This window comes from Pyricularia grisea (genome assembly GCF_004355905.1).
Source record: "Pyricularia grisea strain NI907 chromosome Unknown Pyricularia_grisea_NI907_Scaffold_4, whole genome shotgun sequence".
NCBI classification, from domain to species: Eukaryota; Fungi; Ascomycota; class Sordariomycetes; order Magnaporthales; family Pyriculariaceae; genus Pyricularia; species Pyricularia grisea.
In genome coordinates this window covers 3105093-3116941 of record NW_022156718.1, presented here as the reverse complement: position 1 = coordinate 3116941, position 11849 = coordinate 3105093, and the positions used below count along the sequence as shown (strand labels likewise).

Below are 11849 nucleotides of genomic sequence, written 5' to 3'. Positions count from 1 at the left end.
AGTTCTACCCGGAGTAGCAGCCAAGACGGTCTTGACACCAAGTCGTGTACATCCAACTCTAACACTATGGGGAGTGTCAAATGAGAGCCATGAGTAGGATGACGCTCTGTGTAAGTATGAAGCACATTCCAAGTTGCAAATCTTTGAGGCTGGTATATCCATCTATGGTACCAGTAAAATGCTTAGAGCCCAACAAAGATATAGCATCAAATTCCGTGCATGACTTTCGCTGCAAGAATTTTCAAAAAGATACGCTTCTATTCTTCTAGGGCTGGGCTATCCCAACAGGCACGTTTTGCCCATCCGGTGTTAACATCGAAAAAAATACGTTTTAGGACTTTTCCCACCTAAGTTCCACCCTAATTTGTCCCGCCGTATGGCCAATTTTCATATAATGAATTAAAAAAACATAAAAATACAAAAAAAGAAGAAAAAAAAACAGTCCTAGTTAGGTTCCCAGTGCACACGGGCGCCGTATAAGTTAGAAAGTCGAGTAAAGTGACTGCTGGCTAGCCTAAAGATTTTGCTGTACGTTTTACTACCGGTACCCCTTTTTCTTCCTTCTTTTGCCACTTCTCTCCATGAATGACCTTTCCAGGTTGGCCAGGATCTTGCATTTCGACATAGCTAATCATGTAGGATTCCGGTGGGCATTTACGCCCACCAGTCCATGTAGTGCGACATGTTATGGTTGTTTCCAGGCCGCAGCCAGCCAAGGGTCCATAGTCAAACCGTACGGAGTGGCCAGCCGTTAGCGAAGCACCGTCAAATTTTTCCCTTTCATTCCCCGATTTATTCCCCGTTAACTTTTTCCGCGTTATCTGAATGTAGCAAGCCACCCCCATAACTTCGGGACATAGAGACAAGACGGCGGTGGTGATGGCCAGGAGGTTTTTGAAGTGCATGGCGATGTAGTTCGAGAGTTCTGGACTCTTTCACCCCTTCTTTCTGTATGTAAAAACTTCCTGGAAGTGTAAAGAAAAAACAATAAATAGATAGACAAGGGCAGAATAAGACACAAGGAGAGACAGTGGGAGAAACCAAAAAGAGTGTCGGAAATTAAGAAAAAGAAAGAATCGACGTCTAGTTGAGGGGAGAATGTTTAGGAGCACACATATCGTGTATGGAAAAATCTTTTCCTTTATACCTGCCGATATCAAAAAAAAAAAAAAAAAAAAAAAAAAAAGAATCGCCCGCCCATTTGTGGCACGCATGAACCGCGATTCTAAAAAAGGTCCTGAATATGCGGTTGCTGAGCCCCGTGTTATATATAGGTACATATATACCATGCGAGTCAGCGTTTGATGGAGAGCGCTAGGACGATCCTAGATTGTATATAGTACATCTCGGCCATTTCCGGTCACCATGTTGCGAACAAGTATCTCAAGAGAGAATGTGCGTAAAGTCTCAATTTGGAATTGATGGCCTCCCCTGGTTTGTTCAAAAGTCACAAACATGACGGGCGACGTCTTTTGATGGGCAAGGAATCCTACAAAAGGAAAGCCACAGAACACGGCGAGTGCAATCCTCCCAGTGCGTATTCCCTCTGCAGAATCATATTAAAACTTCCCAAGTATGTGTGGAGTTACAAGCTAACAGTGGCGGTGACGGGCAGCCATGAACAAAAAGGACACATTGATCTATGTCAGGTCTAGGCTTGCATTAGACCTAGCATTCCGGAGGGCGCGGGAAAAGGTGAACCACGCATTCATTTAGGCGTCTGAACGCTCAACAACCTTCTTTTTTGTCTCCGATTCCGCATTTCTCTGTAGCTAGCTTGCTACTACTAGAACATGCAGACCCCTTTTTTTCCACCGTTGGCCCAAGCAGCCCCCCACGCTTCTGCCTACAGGAGGCGGTAAGGCTTGGTAGATAAAGTATATACCTGGTTATAGTAGTTGACGGCATACTTTGCCAAGTCAAGAAAAAAAGAAGCGTAAAAGTTTTTTTTTATGCCAGATCCTTGCAAGCTAGCATAGACCCAGCCAAGACATGGATGGCAGCAGGCCCATGACTTGTCTTTGGGGACTTTTTAGATAACACCCCTCTGAAAGAAGTAAGGAGAAACAAAAGCAGAATAATAAGAAGCAGAAGAAAACTACTTGGAGGCGTTGAAGCTGAGACTGCGGTCTAGGCAGACTTGAGAGGTTACCCTGCATGTCCTGTGGCGCAGGGTTGTTTGCCAGCCGGACATGTAAGCCATCTTGGCCATATAGCCATGGCAGTGTGGTGGCTACCGTGATTGTGTGATGTGGGCTCTGACGGCCCCCGTGGCTGAGAACTTTGATGAGGATTTTCTCATGGCACATGAGGAAGTTGAAAAGTCGCCTCACTTGCTTCATCTCGTGCAGAAACAATAGCTTGTCGTTAATGGTTAATAATATGGGCTGCTATCGAAACATGTGGCTTCTCTCTGAACGTGAATAAGTTACCCCCATTTTGCTTCTCGACCAAAGGAACAGATCAGCCCTAACAAGGCTTGACTACAGGTTCTGGTTATTATCCAATGATAGGGGAACTTTTTCAAAAAGCCACACACAGCCAGACAGCCTGCCTAGCCATTACACCTTCAGAGGAATGTTGCTCGCCATTCCGGGTTTCATCCCGGGACAGGGAAGAAGACGGACCGAAGCACCTTGCATATCAGGTGACGATGTTTACTGGCTGATTAGGTTTTATTCCAGAATCACACTGTGGGTGGGTATAGTTCTAGACTAGCCGTGGCTGATATGCCAAGGGTTGAGTTGCAGATTTGAGATTTCCGTGGAAGAGTAAGGGAGTAAATAATGATGACTGAAGCCAAGAGTTGAGTTGAGTGGAAGGTTATTGGGTACTCTGGTTCTGGTTCTAGACACAGTTCTAGTTTTAGTTCTAGTTCTCGAGGAGTACATTCTGTAATCACCACACCTGCTCAGGCCCAACCTCCCTATCAATTCGATACCCGTGTACGGAGTAAACGTGTCTTCTCACGATCACTTGAGAGTCGGCCAGTAGAGGATTATGTTGCAGCCGCCAAAAGTTGGCCAAAAGGCCATGATGACCCAACGCTCCCCGAAATGGAGTATCAATGCGACGAGGTAGTCAATTTAACTCCCTTTGGCTAACTTGCAAGCTAATACTTGTTGGGCTTGAAAATACTACGTAGACATGATGAGTGGATATTATCCAGCTTGTCGGGTAGCGCCAAGTGGAAGCTTCAATCCTATCTTGTCAGCGGATCAACAGCTACGACTCTGGCGCTTGACCCCGCAATTTAAGCCTTTTGATTTTGTTGGTGGGGCTTTTTTTTTTGGCATTAAGGATCGAAGACCCGTCCACGAGTGGAATGAACATCTTAGGTAACCAACAAGTAACTTGGCATGATTCGATTGATCGCCTGCTGATCCGAGAATAAAACAAGGCATTTCTTTGCTAATAAATCTCGTAGGTCTTCATCTGATGAAGATTGAATGACCTCGTCAGGCAAAACCCTACCTTTTAGTTCTGATGTGTTGTACACAGACCCTTCCAGAAAAAAGTACTGACTGAACCGACAACAGGATAGAGGGACATGGATGGTATGGTACCTATGAATCGGTTCTAGCCCTTTGTGAATTTTGCTTATTCCACGCCACTTCGCCTAGGCTCGATCTAGACTGGCTCCCATTCGTAGCCGCCAAAGGCATCCCCGAAAAGAAGCAGCATTGCAAAGACCAGCTTTCGTTCCAGCGCGGCAGTGCGCTTGTTTCAATCTAAGATCTAGACCTAGACTAGAAATAATCGCCCAACAGCCTGCCTACAATTATCTGAGTAAGGTATTCAAAAAGCATTCTATCCCCCCACAAACAAGCGGAAATCGATCGAGGGGGCGGGGCCTAGCTGATCTGGTTGGTACTCCAGAAATATCTACATAATAATTACCCATTTTCTAATAGGTTCTCAGCCTCATGTCATCGCAACTTGTTGTCCAGAGATTCCTTTTTACAGAGTAGAGCTGAAATGTACCTGGCTGGATGATTAAGAGATGGGATTGGCTGGCCTCTCCCTTGGGACAGCCCTTGACACAGCCTCCACCGTGACGGGCCTGCTCAGATTGCGAATGAGATCACCAACAGCATATCAATGGGTAGCCATGTCTCTGATTACCGGCCCTTCGTTATTTAGTTGATCAAGTTGTCTTTCTCTCCCTCCTATTTCACGTTGCACGGAGTTTGACTTTTCGAATGAGGATTTTGAGAGACAAAAATAAATGAATAATAATAATAATAACACTATGGATGATACAACAATGAACCAGTAGATAAAAACTCCTTGGTGGGGAAATAAACGCGAGTTTTTTTTTTTTTTTTTTTTTTTTTTTTGTTCGTCTCCTCCTAACTCTCTCATCCGCTACTTACTCAAGCTTCTATCGCCATGCCACTAGTAAGTACGCGCATGTATATACGTGGTATGCTACAATGTCCTTGATGGAACAGGTGTAAGCTTTTGGCGTTTTGCTCGTTTTAGCATATTACCACGTAATTGCTCTCGCTCTTTTAAAACAAACTCTTTCAGGTCGGTTTCACCAAATAAATGGCATCGTCAAGCTCCGCCAGCCCCATACGGATTACTACATTTGTAGAGTGGTAAAACCACCCTCCCTTGGATACCCTGACTCAATTTTTGGCCAATCGTGGCCTAGAGACATTTTTCAAAGGATTCTTACAGATACGAGAGACAAGCCACAGGTCAGCTGAAAAAAAAAAAAATACCTCTCTTCTGGTTCTAGATGGAGATTGTGATATGTTTTCTGTGTCGCAAAAATGCATAACAGCGATTGGGAGAAGGAGGGAAGTAAAGAGCAGGGGGCAAAACATGAGGGGTTTTTTTTTTTCATATTTTATTTCTGCATTTATTTTTATATTTTTTTAAACTCAGCTCTCTGTTCCATTCCCGACCCTGATTAAAACGCGTTGCAGTGCGGGCTCAGGGGTGGGAGGGAGTGGAGGCGAAGGGATGGGATAAGCATCATATGCTGAACTTAAACATGGGCAGACTACGGGTACTAATACACCACGTCGGCTCCTTCCTTAGCCTATGCTGCTGATCTCGTCCTCTCTTCTCTCGTGGACTTATAATCTTTTTTCTTTGTCGATCATTGAAGTCATCGATCAAGCCCGGTGCTCGGTGTACAACAAAGTGGTTTTAACCAAGTCAGAAGATATAGCCCAAGACTTGCGGTATTCCTTTGTCCTCTCATATACCCAAGGTACCGACCTAATCAAGTTATAGCTACTTCTTACACAACACACATACACACACACTCTCTCTCTCTCTCTTGATTTGCCTTCTATTCTTTCCCTCTTTTCTTTACCAGCACCCAACATCCCATACTTGGGATGATGAACAAATACGCCATGCGGAACCTCTTCAGTACCCGACGCTCTACGGGGATAGTCGTGGTCTCCGCCTGGGCCGTATTCGCCTTTTTCTTCTACATATTTATCTACATCCCCAACCAGGAGAGTCTAATCTCCTCCATCATGCAGAAGCTGGACAAGACGGTCACCGAACCCCAGACGCAGGCCGACCGGCAAAAGCTGCTGCAGCAGAAGAAGGAGGACGCCGAGGAGCAGCTGAGGCTTGCGGCGTCAAACTCCACGCTGGGCGTGCACTCGATCCAGTTCCTGAACCTCCCGCATCGCCACGACCGCTTCGACTCGGCCGCCATCCAGTCCCTCCTTTCCGACCTCGAAATCACAAACTTCCCCGCCGTCGTCGACACAGACATCAAGGACCAGGGTCTACCCCCAACCAGCAAGCCCGGGCTGCTCAAGTCGTCCGAGATTGGCTGCTGGCGCGCCCACGCAAACGTCTGGCAGTACCAGCTCCGGAATCGCATCCCTGCCCTGCTCATCCTCGAGTCCGATGCTGCCTGGGACGTCTACATCCGGCAGCAGATGGGCGTTCTGAACAAGCCGTTCCGCGAGCTGCTGGTCCAGGACAACCCGGACATCCTTCGGCAGCCTACTTTCAACAACGAGACGTCGGCAGCAGAAGAACGCGATGACAAGCGCGCCCGAACCCACGCCAAAGACATCTACGAGAACTACGACGAAGAGAACCAGTACGTCGACCCCTTGCCCGCCGACCCGGAGGATCCCTGGGCGGCGCGGACGGGGCTGTGGGACGTCCTGACCATCGGGCACTGCTTCGACAGGCGCGACCCGGCGTCGACGTCCTTCCGGGTGTACGACGACCCCTGGGGCCCAAACAACGGGTTTCGCTTCAACGACATCGGCATGGACGAACCCCTGCAGCGGCAGCGGGTGGTGTACAGAGCAGGGGGCATGGTGTGCACCACGGGCTACCTGATCAGCCTGCGCGGGGCGGCCAAGCTCCTGATCAGGACGAGCGTCAACCTAGACATGCCGGTGGACCTGGCCATGAACGAGATGGCAAAGGCCGGGGAGCTCGTAGTTTACAGCGTGCAGCAGCGCATCGTCGTGCAGTGGACCTACCGCAACGGGCTCGGCATGAACGAGCGCGGCGCCCAGAGCGACATTCACAACGAACAGTCAGAGGGCGAGTGGGACATGAGCGGCTGGGATGAGGCCTGGAAGACAAAGGACATCTACGACTACAAGTGGTCGTATTCAAACTCTGGCTTTGAGAACTTTGCTCTCAAGAAGGCTTGGGGAGTGGCAATGAATGAGTGGGACACGATGCGCCGTTAGAGTTTGTTCCTTGATTTAGCTTCCCGGTTTTTTTTTCCTTTTTCTTTTCTATGTATCTTTAGGGAGGTATGGCGCAAGGAGTTGACTCTGTTTTAAGTTTGGGTTGATATTTCCTGGCAGGTTCAACAAGGCATGTATACCCTTGTTTTAAGGGGCGCTAGCTGACTAGCTTGCCTTGCCATCAGGAGTGTTTTGGAGTTGAGGGGCTCAGAAGTATTTCCCCCCAGCAAATTGAATTTATTTTCTTACTCTTTGCATGTTACCATGAGCCAAACCTTCTTTTTCTTTTTTATTCTCTTTGTTGTCTTGAGCTATTTCGTCTATTATTAATCCTGGTACTTGACCTGTGTCTGTCATTACGTCGTTTTTGCTGAGCTTAATTTGGTCATGATTCCTTACTATGTAGTACTGGAACAAAAGAGGCATTTCGTGGGCAGCTGACGTACCGTCGGAATAATTGGATAGCTCTTTGTTTGAAGGAAAAAACTTAACTATTTGTGTCTACGGAGTACAAAAAGAAGGAAAATCAAGGAAAATAAAAGCGTGCATCACAATTTCCGACATGCCCGAAACTTAACGTCCATTTGGTAAAAAAAAAAAAAAAACACAAAAGACCTTGGATCTTGTAGATTGGCTTTCGCTTAGCATCCGCTGACCATGACTTGTCAAATTAGGGATTGAATCTGTGATAAATTTTTTGTCTTGATTCGAATGATAACGATGATCTTCCCCAACAAGTCGAAGTGGGAAAGGGATGAGTCGGGATGAACCAGGAAACCTTTACTACCAAACTTCAAAGCGTCTGAATACCACGGTAGGTAAGTTGATAGATAACTCATTGGGATGTTCCCCACTTCCATCGGCACCACAAGATCTGTCAGTGGTCGTCCGTTTCGAGGAAGGTTTGTTTCATCATCGGCAAGACTGGATCCTTGCTGTTGATCAACCCATTTCCGATGATCATTAATGAAGGCGTATTACATATTATTTACCTATGGGCCCAATCATAATAAAAAAAAGAGCAGCTTAGCTTAATGCCTGGGCAACCCAAGGAGACTTGAACGCGTACCTATAGGAGCTGTACTATGTACTTGAAGTGACGTGTCACCGACATTTCGAGACCATCATCCGAAATAATAACAAAAATAGTACCAATGAACCCTTGCTTCGAACTTCATGACACACTTCTCAATCAACAAATTCATTGCCCACATCCCACAGATTTACAAAGTACTTTGCAGCTTTTCCCCATCGGATGATCGACGTTTGTTCGGTTGAGAGCGGGCTCTAATTACAAGCCCGATGCCAGGGTTCACCTGAGTGAGATTTAAATTGTCTTTTCACATGACATTGCGACATGTATATATTGCATAGTTGCAGGAGGTTGCAATATCCGTGTTCCTTGACTAAGTTGCAAGATCCCGGCCGCTCCGTGGTACCGAGGTTCGACGAGTAGTCGGGGGCTGTTCGCTGTGGGTCCCCCTTAGATGCATGTCTCGGGACGGGTTCGACCTTGGAGACCGGCCTGATATTAGAACCCACGAGAGCGTCGCGTTGCATTGTGTGCAACCCAAGCTGGATCAAAGTTGGTCGACTCGGTCTACAAAGTCACGGCAATATTTCTTGTTGTAACTCTCGGTAAAGATTCTCATTTGTCCGAATGCGTGAGTTTATTGTTCGCTGTCCACGTGGCCATGCTCTTCCTTGTAACTAGGTATAATCGCGAGAATAGAGTAACAAAAACAAGTCTAGTATCAATGTTCATACATGCATTTAAAAACTCATGCAACGCGGGACTTTTATCTTGTCCCCAGAGACGCAGCAACAAGTATGAGGATCTCCTCGACGCTCTTCTTCGCGTTCTTAGGGTCCTTGGCAACAGGCTGCCAGTGCTCGCCGTGTCGCGGGTCGACGGCGACGCACTTGGCGACCACATCTGCTCGCTTCTCCTCGGTCCCGTGCTGTAGCAAAAATTTGTAGTACCAGGCCCAAGAGTCACCAACGTCCCCGTCGAGCAGTAACGCCTTCTCGAACCACGTCTGCGCCCGGTCCAGCTTACGCTCGCCCCAGAAGATGCGCGCGACTGAGACGAAGAGTTGCGGGTCCGTTTCGACCTGCTTGATGGCCTCGAGCGAGAGCGGCTTGCGCTTGGTCCGCTCTTCGAGGTGCCAGATACGCTCGCTCCACAGCAGCCCGCTGCGTGGCATCTGCCGTAGCGCCGTCGCCATGAGGTTCTTGGCTTGCGTTGTGTTGCCAGCCCGCCGCTCCACCCGGATAAGCTCGCACCACAGCTCCGGAGACTTGGGAACTGCCTGCCGCGCTCGGTCCAGAACACTGCGAGCCTTGACCACATTTTTGTTGCGCTCCTCAAGCCGTGAGTAGAGAAGCCAGAGCGGAACCGAAGACGGCACCGCCTTGACACCCGTGCCATACGCCTCCCTGGCCTGTGGTACCTGACCCATATCCTCATAAATCTGCCCCTTCATCATCCACAGCTTAGGTGCCGCTGGGAAAAGCTGCAAGGCCTCCTGTACCAGCTCCAGTGCAGCATCCTTGTTGTCCAACTGCCGCTCGAATGCCACGCTGCGCATCCAGACGCGATCTGTAGGCGCATTTTGCCGCGCCACTGTGAGCAACCGCCGCGCCTCGTCGATCTCGTTGTGGTCCGCCTCGAGCTTCACAGCAGCGAGCCAAATGTCCTCGTTGTTGGGGTTCTGCTGGAAAGCCCGGCCAAGAACCAGGCGCGCCTCGTTGAGCTGCCCAGCCAGAAGCCTCTCCTTTGCCAACATCATCCAGAGCACTTCGCTGTGGGGGCAGGCCTCGACTGCTTTTTCGAGAACCTGCCACAATGCCTCCTTGGTGCCATGATTCCTCTCTAGATCCACGGCAGCCAACCATAGAGTTTTGCTGTTCACGAACACCCTGAGAGCATATGCGTAGATTGCTCGGGCTGTAGCGTACTTTTCCCTGTTTATGCTGGCCCTGGCATCCTCCATCCACGTGTCTTTGCGATCGTCATCCTCGTCCAATCCCCATCCTAGCGTCTCCCGTATGATATTGTTGCACGTGATAACGGCGCCTTCTTCCTCGCACTTTTCTGCCTCGCCAATCCATTCTTCTCGCTTCGGCATGGCTCCAAGCTCTGCGAGCTTTGCGACGGCCTTTTGCATGACAATACCATTCGGGTCTGATCCAATCTGCTCTTGTAGTCTAGCAGCCGCAATCCAGATTTCATGCGATGTTGGAATGGCCTTGCGCGCCTTGTTCAATACCGCCTTGGCTCCGTCGACGGTCTCAAGTCGGGCGAGCGCCAACCACAGGTCGATGGAGGCAGGGATCAGCTCTGTCGCCTTGGCAAGCAGCAGACGAGCGTTGTCCTGGTCATCCTCCAAGTTCACTGCCTCCTTCCATAGCGCCTCGGACTCGGGAATATGGTCCAGAGCACGTCGTATGACCCTCTTCTTTGACATGGGATCCGACTCGAGCTTCATGGCCTCGACCCACAACCTGACTGATCGCATATTGGCCTTGATAGCATCCGCGGCAATAATCTTGGCGTTGCGTCCTTCATTGAGTCTAATGTTCTCCAGCCACAAATCTTCGCTTTTAGGACAGTGTTTGCACCCGCGTGCTAATATGTTGCGCGCGGCGACGAACTTGCCCGCGAGCTCCTCCACTCGTGCGGCTGCAATCCAACCCGGCGCGTTTGTAGGATTTGACTCGGTGGCCGACTTGAGCAGCTTCCGCGCAAAGTCGACATCTCCCACACTGACCTGTTCCGCGGACTCCAACTTTCCAAGAGATGTCAAGTAGCCTTTGGGGTCCACGCTGGTCGATGTCCCCAGGGAGCTAGCCATGCCACTTGCTTGCGATGCCTGGTCTAGTCGAGACTGCAGCACCTTGTTCTGGGCCGCACCAATCTTTGCGAAATTGGTCATGGTCCCGTCACCAGCTGTAGAGGCGCCACCATCGTCGTTGACCGTCGTCGTCATCTCTGATGAGTCGCGGGCGGCTGCCAGCACGCTATCTGGCACGGCATAGAATCTCTGGTGGGCTGCGGTTCTGGCCCGCTTGTTCTTGCCAGTAAAATCTTTGGCTTCGGGTAGTGTCGCCCATTCCTCGTCCGTGACGCTCCCCAGCGCTCGCTTGAGGTCGGAGAACTGCTGTTGAATCTTGGGGTTCTTGCGTTCGTATTCTTCCCGCTCGGCTTTCTCACGGGCCTCCCTGTGAATCAGAAGACGCTGGTTGGTACTCTGTTTGGTTCAGCCGCTCTCATCGTGAGCGTCAGGCGCCAGAAGGGGGAGGGAGGCGACTGGGCGGATGCAGTATGGAACGGGAGAAAACCTACCTTTGCTTCTGACGACGCTTTGCCATCTTATCATCGACTTCCTTCCATATCCTATCGGCCTCCTCGTCGTCCTTATCGTATATGCCACCAGAGAACAAGCCCGTCTCGTTATCCGGGTCTTGATACCTGCCGTCGTCCACATCTTTGGCTTCGTCCTTCTTTCCTTTCTTATCGCCTGTTAGGCCGAGCTGTGCAGACCTCTTGGCAACTGCTTCCTTTATTTGATCTTCACTTGGTCCCTCGCGTGCCGGTCCCAGGTCGGATCGCGTCGTGAAGCCAGTGGCACCACGACCGAGACCTGCGACGTAATTTTCGGGGGCTGCTTGGCTAAGGAAGGACTGGTTCGACATCTTGTCGAAGTTTTGTCGGGTACTAGCCCAGCCGGTAAGGTACTGTTTTTTTTCGCGATTCACGCTTTGGTGCGTTGTTACTGGCGACTTGTCGCGGCGATGGCAATTTTGTACATGACAAGGTTAACGTAGATGATCAGACGTTGGACGCGATTGTCTGCCTGCGATTTTCAAAGCTTCAATCCGACGCCATTTGCCTGCCGCACCGATGTTCTCCACTCCATGTAGGCGCCCCACCCTGTGAGTGCTCTAGCGGAGCAGTTTTCTCCTCCGCTTGCCAAGCTGCATTATGCTGCAAAACATTCACTTCTGCACCGATGCTTGCTACGATTGGATCTGCGTCTTTTCTACGGAGTAAGCTCTTCTTCTGTCGGAAAAAGTAACTCTTAATCAGTTCTTTAACGTGAGCAAATCGAGAGTATATTCACGGCTAAGTAGCTCGAGCGCTGCAAATGG

General features: G+C 49.6%; 3 protein-coding genes across 3 annotated transcripts; 2 read left to right on the top strand and 1 right to left on the bottom strand.

The window, feature by feature from the left end:
- Window positions 1-3461: 3461 nt before the first annotated feature.
- Window positions 3462-3818, top strand: PgNI_07633 (uncharacterized protein; the record flags this gene model as incomplete). The annotated part of the gene is made up of 2 exons (XM_031127643.1): window positions 3462-3557; window positions 3624-3818. Coding segments are annotated over exons 1-2 (198 nt in total), but the record flags the coding sequence as incomplete, so codon positions are not given.
- Window positions 3819-5375: 1557 nt separating this feature from the next.
- PgNI_07632 (uncharacterized protein) lies at window positions 5376-6695 on the top strand (the record flags this gene model as incomplete). The annotated part of the gene is made up of 1 exon (XM_031127642.1): window positions 5376-6695. The coding sequence occupies one exon, from the start codon at window positions 5376-5378 to the stop codon at window positions 6693-6695; it is 1320 nt and encodes a 439-aa protein (XP_030981147.1).
- A 1654-nt stretch (window positions 6696-8349) lies between these two features.
- On the bottom strand, window positions 8350-11591 carry PgNI_07631 (uncharacterized protein). The gene is made up of 2 exons (XM_031127641.1): window positions 11044-11591; window positions 8350-10919 (listed from the first exon to the last, which is right to left on the bottom strand). The coding sequence occupies exons 1-2, from the start codon at window positions 11391-11393 to the stop codon at window positions 8495-8497; spliced, it is 2775 nt and encodes a 924-aa protein (XP_030981144.1). The 5' UTR covers window positions 11394-11591; the 3' UTR covers window positions 8350-8494.
- Between the last annotated feature and the right edge of the window lie 258 nt (window positions 11592-11849).

What these genes read in the sequence shown, in the direction of transcription:
- PgNI_07631 (XM_031127641.1), bottom strand. Translation starts at nt 11,393, where the DNA reads ATGTCGAACCAGTCCTTCCTTAGCCAAGCAGCCCCCGAAAATTACGTC. An exon ending in AAGCGTCGTCAGAAGCAAAG is followed by an intron (nt 10,920 to 11,043) that starts GTAGGTTTTCTC and finishes TCTGATTCACAG; the next exon opens with GGAGGCCCGTGAGAAAGCCG.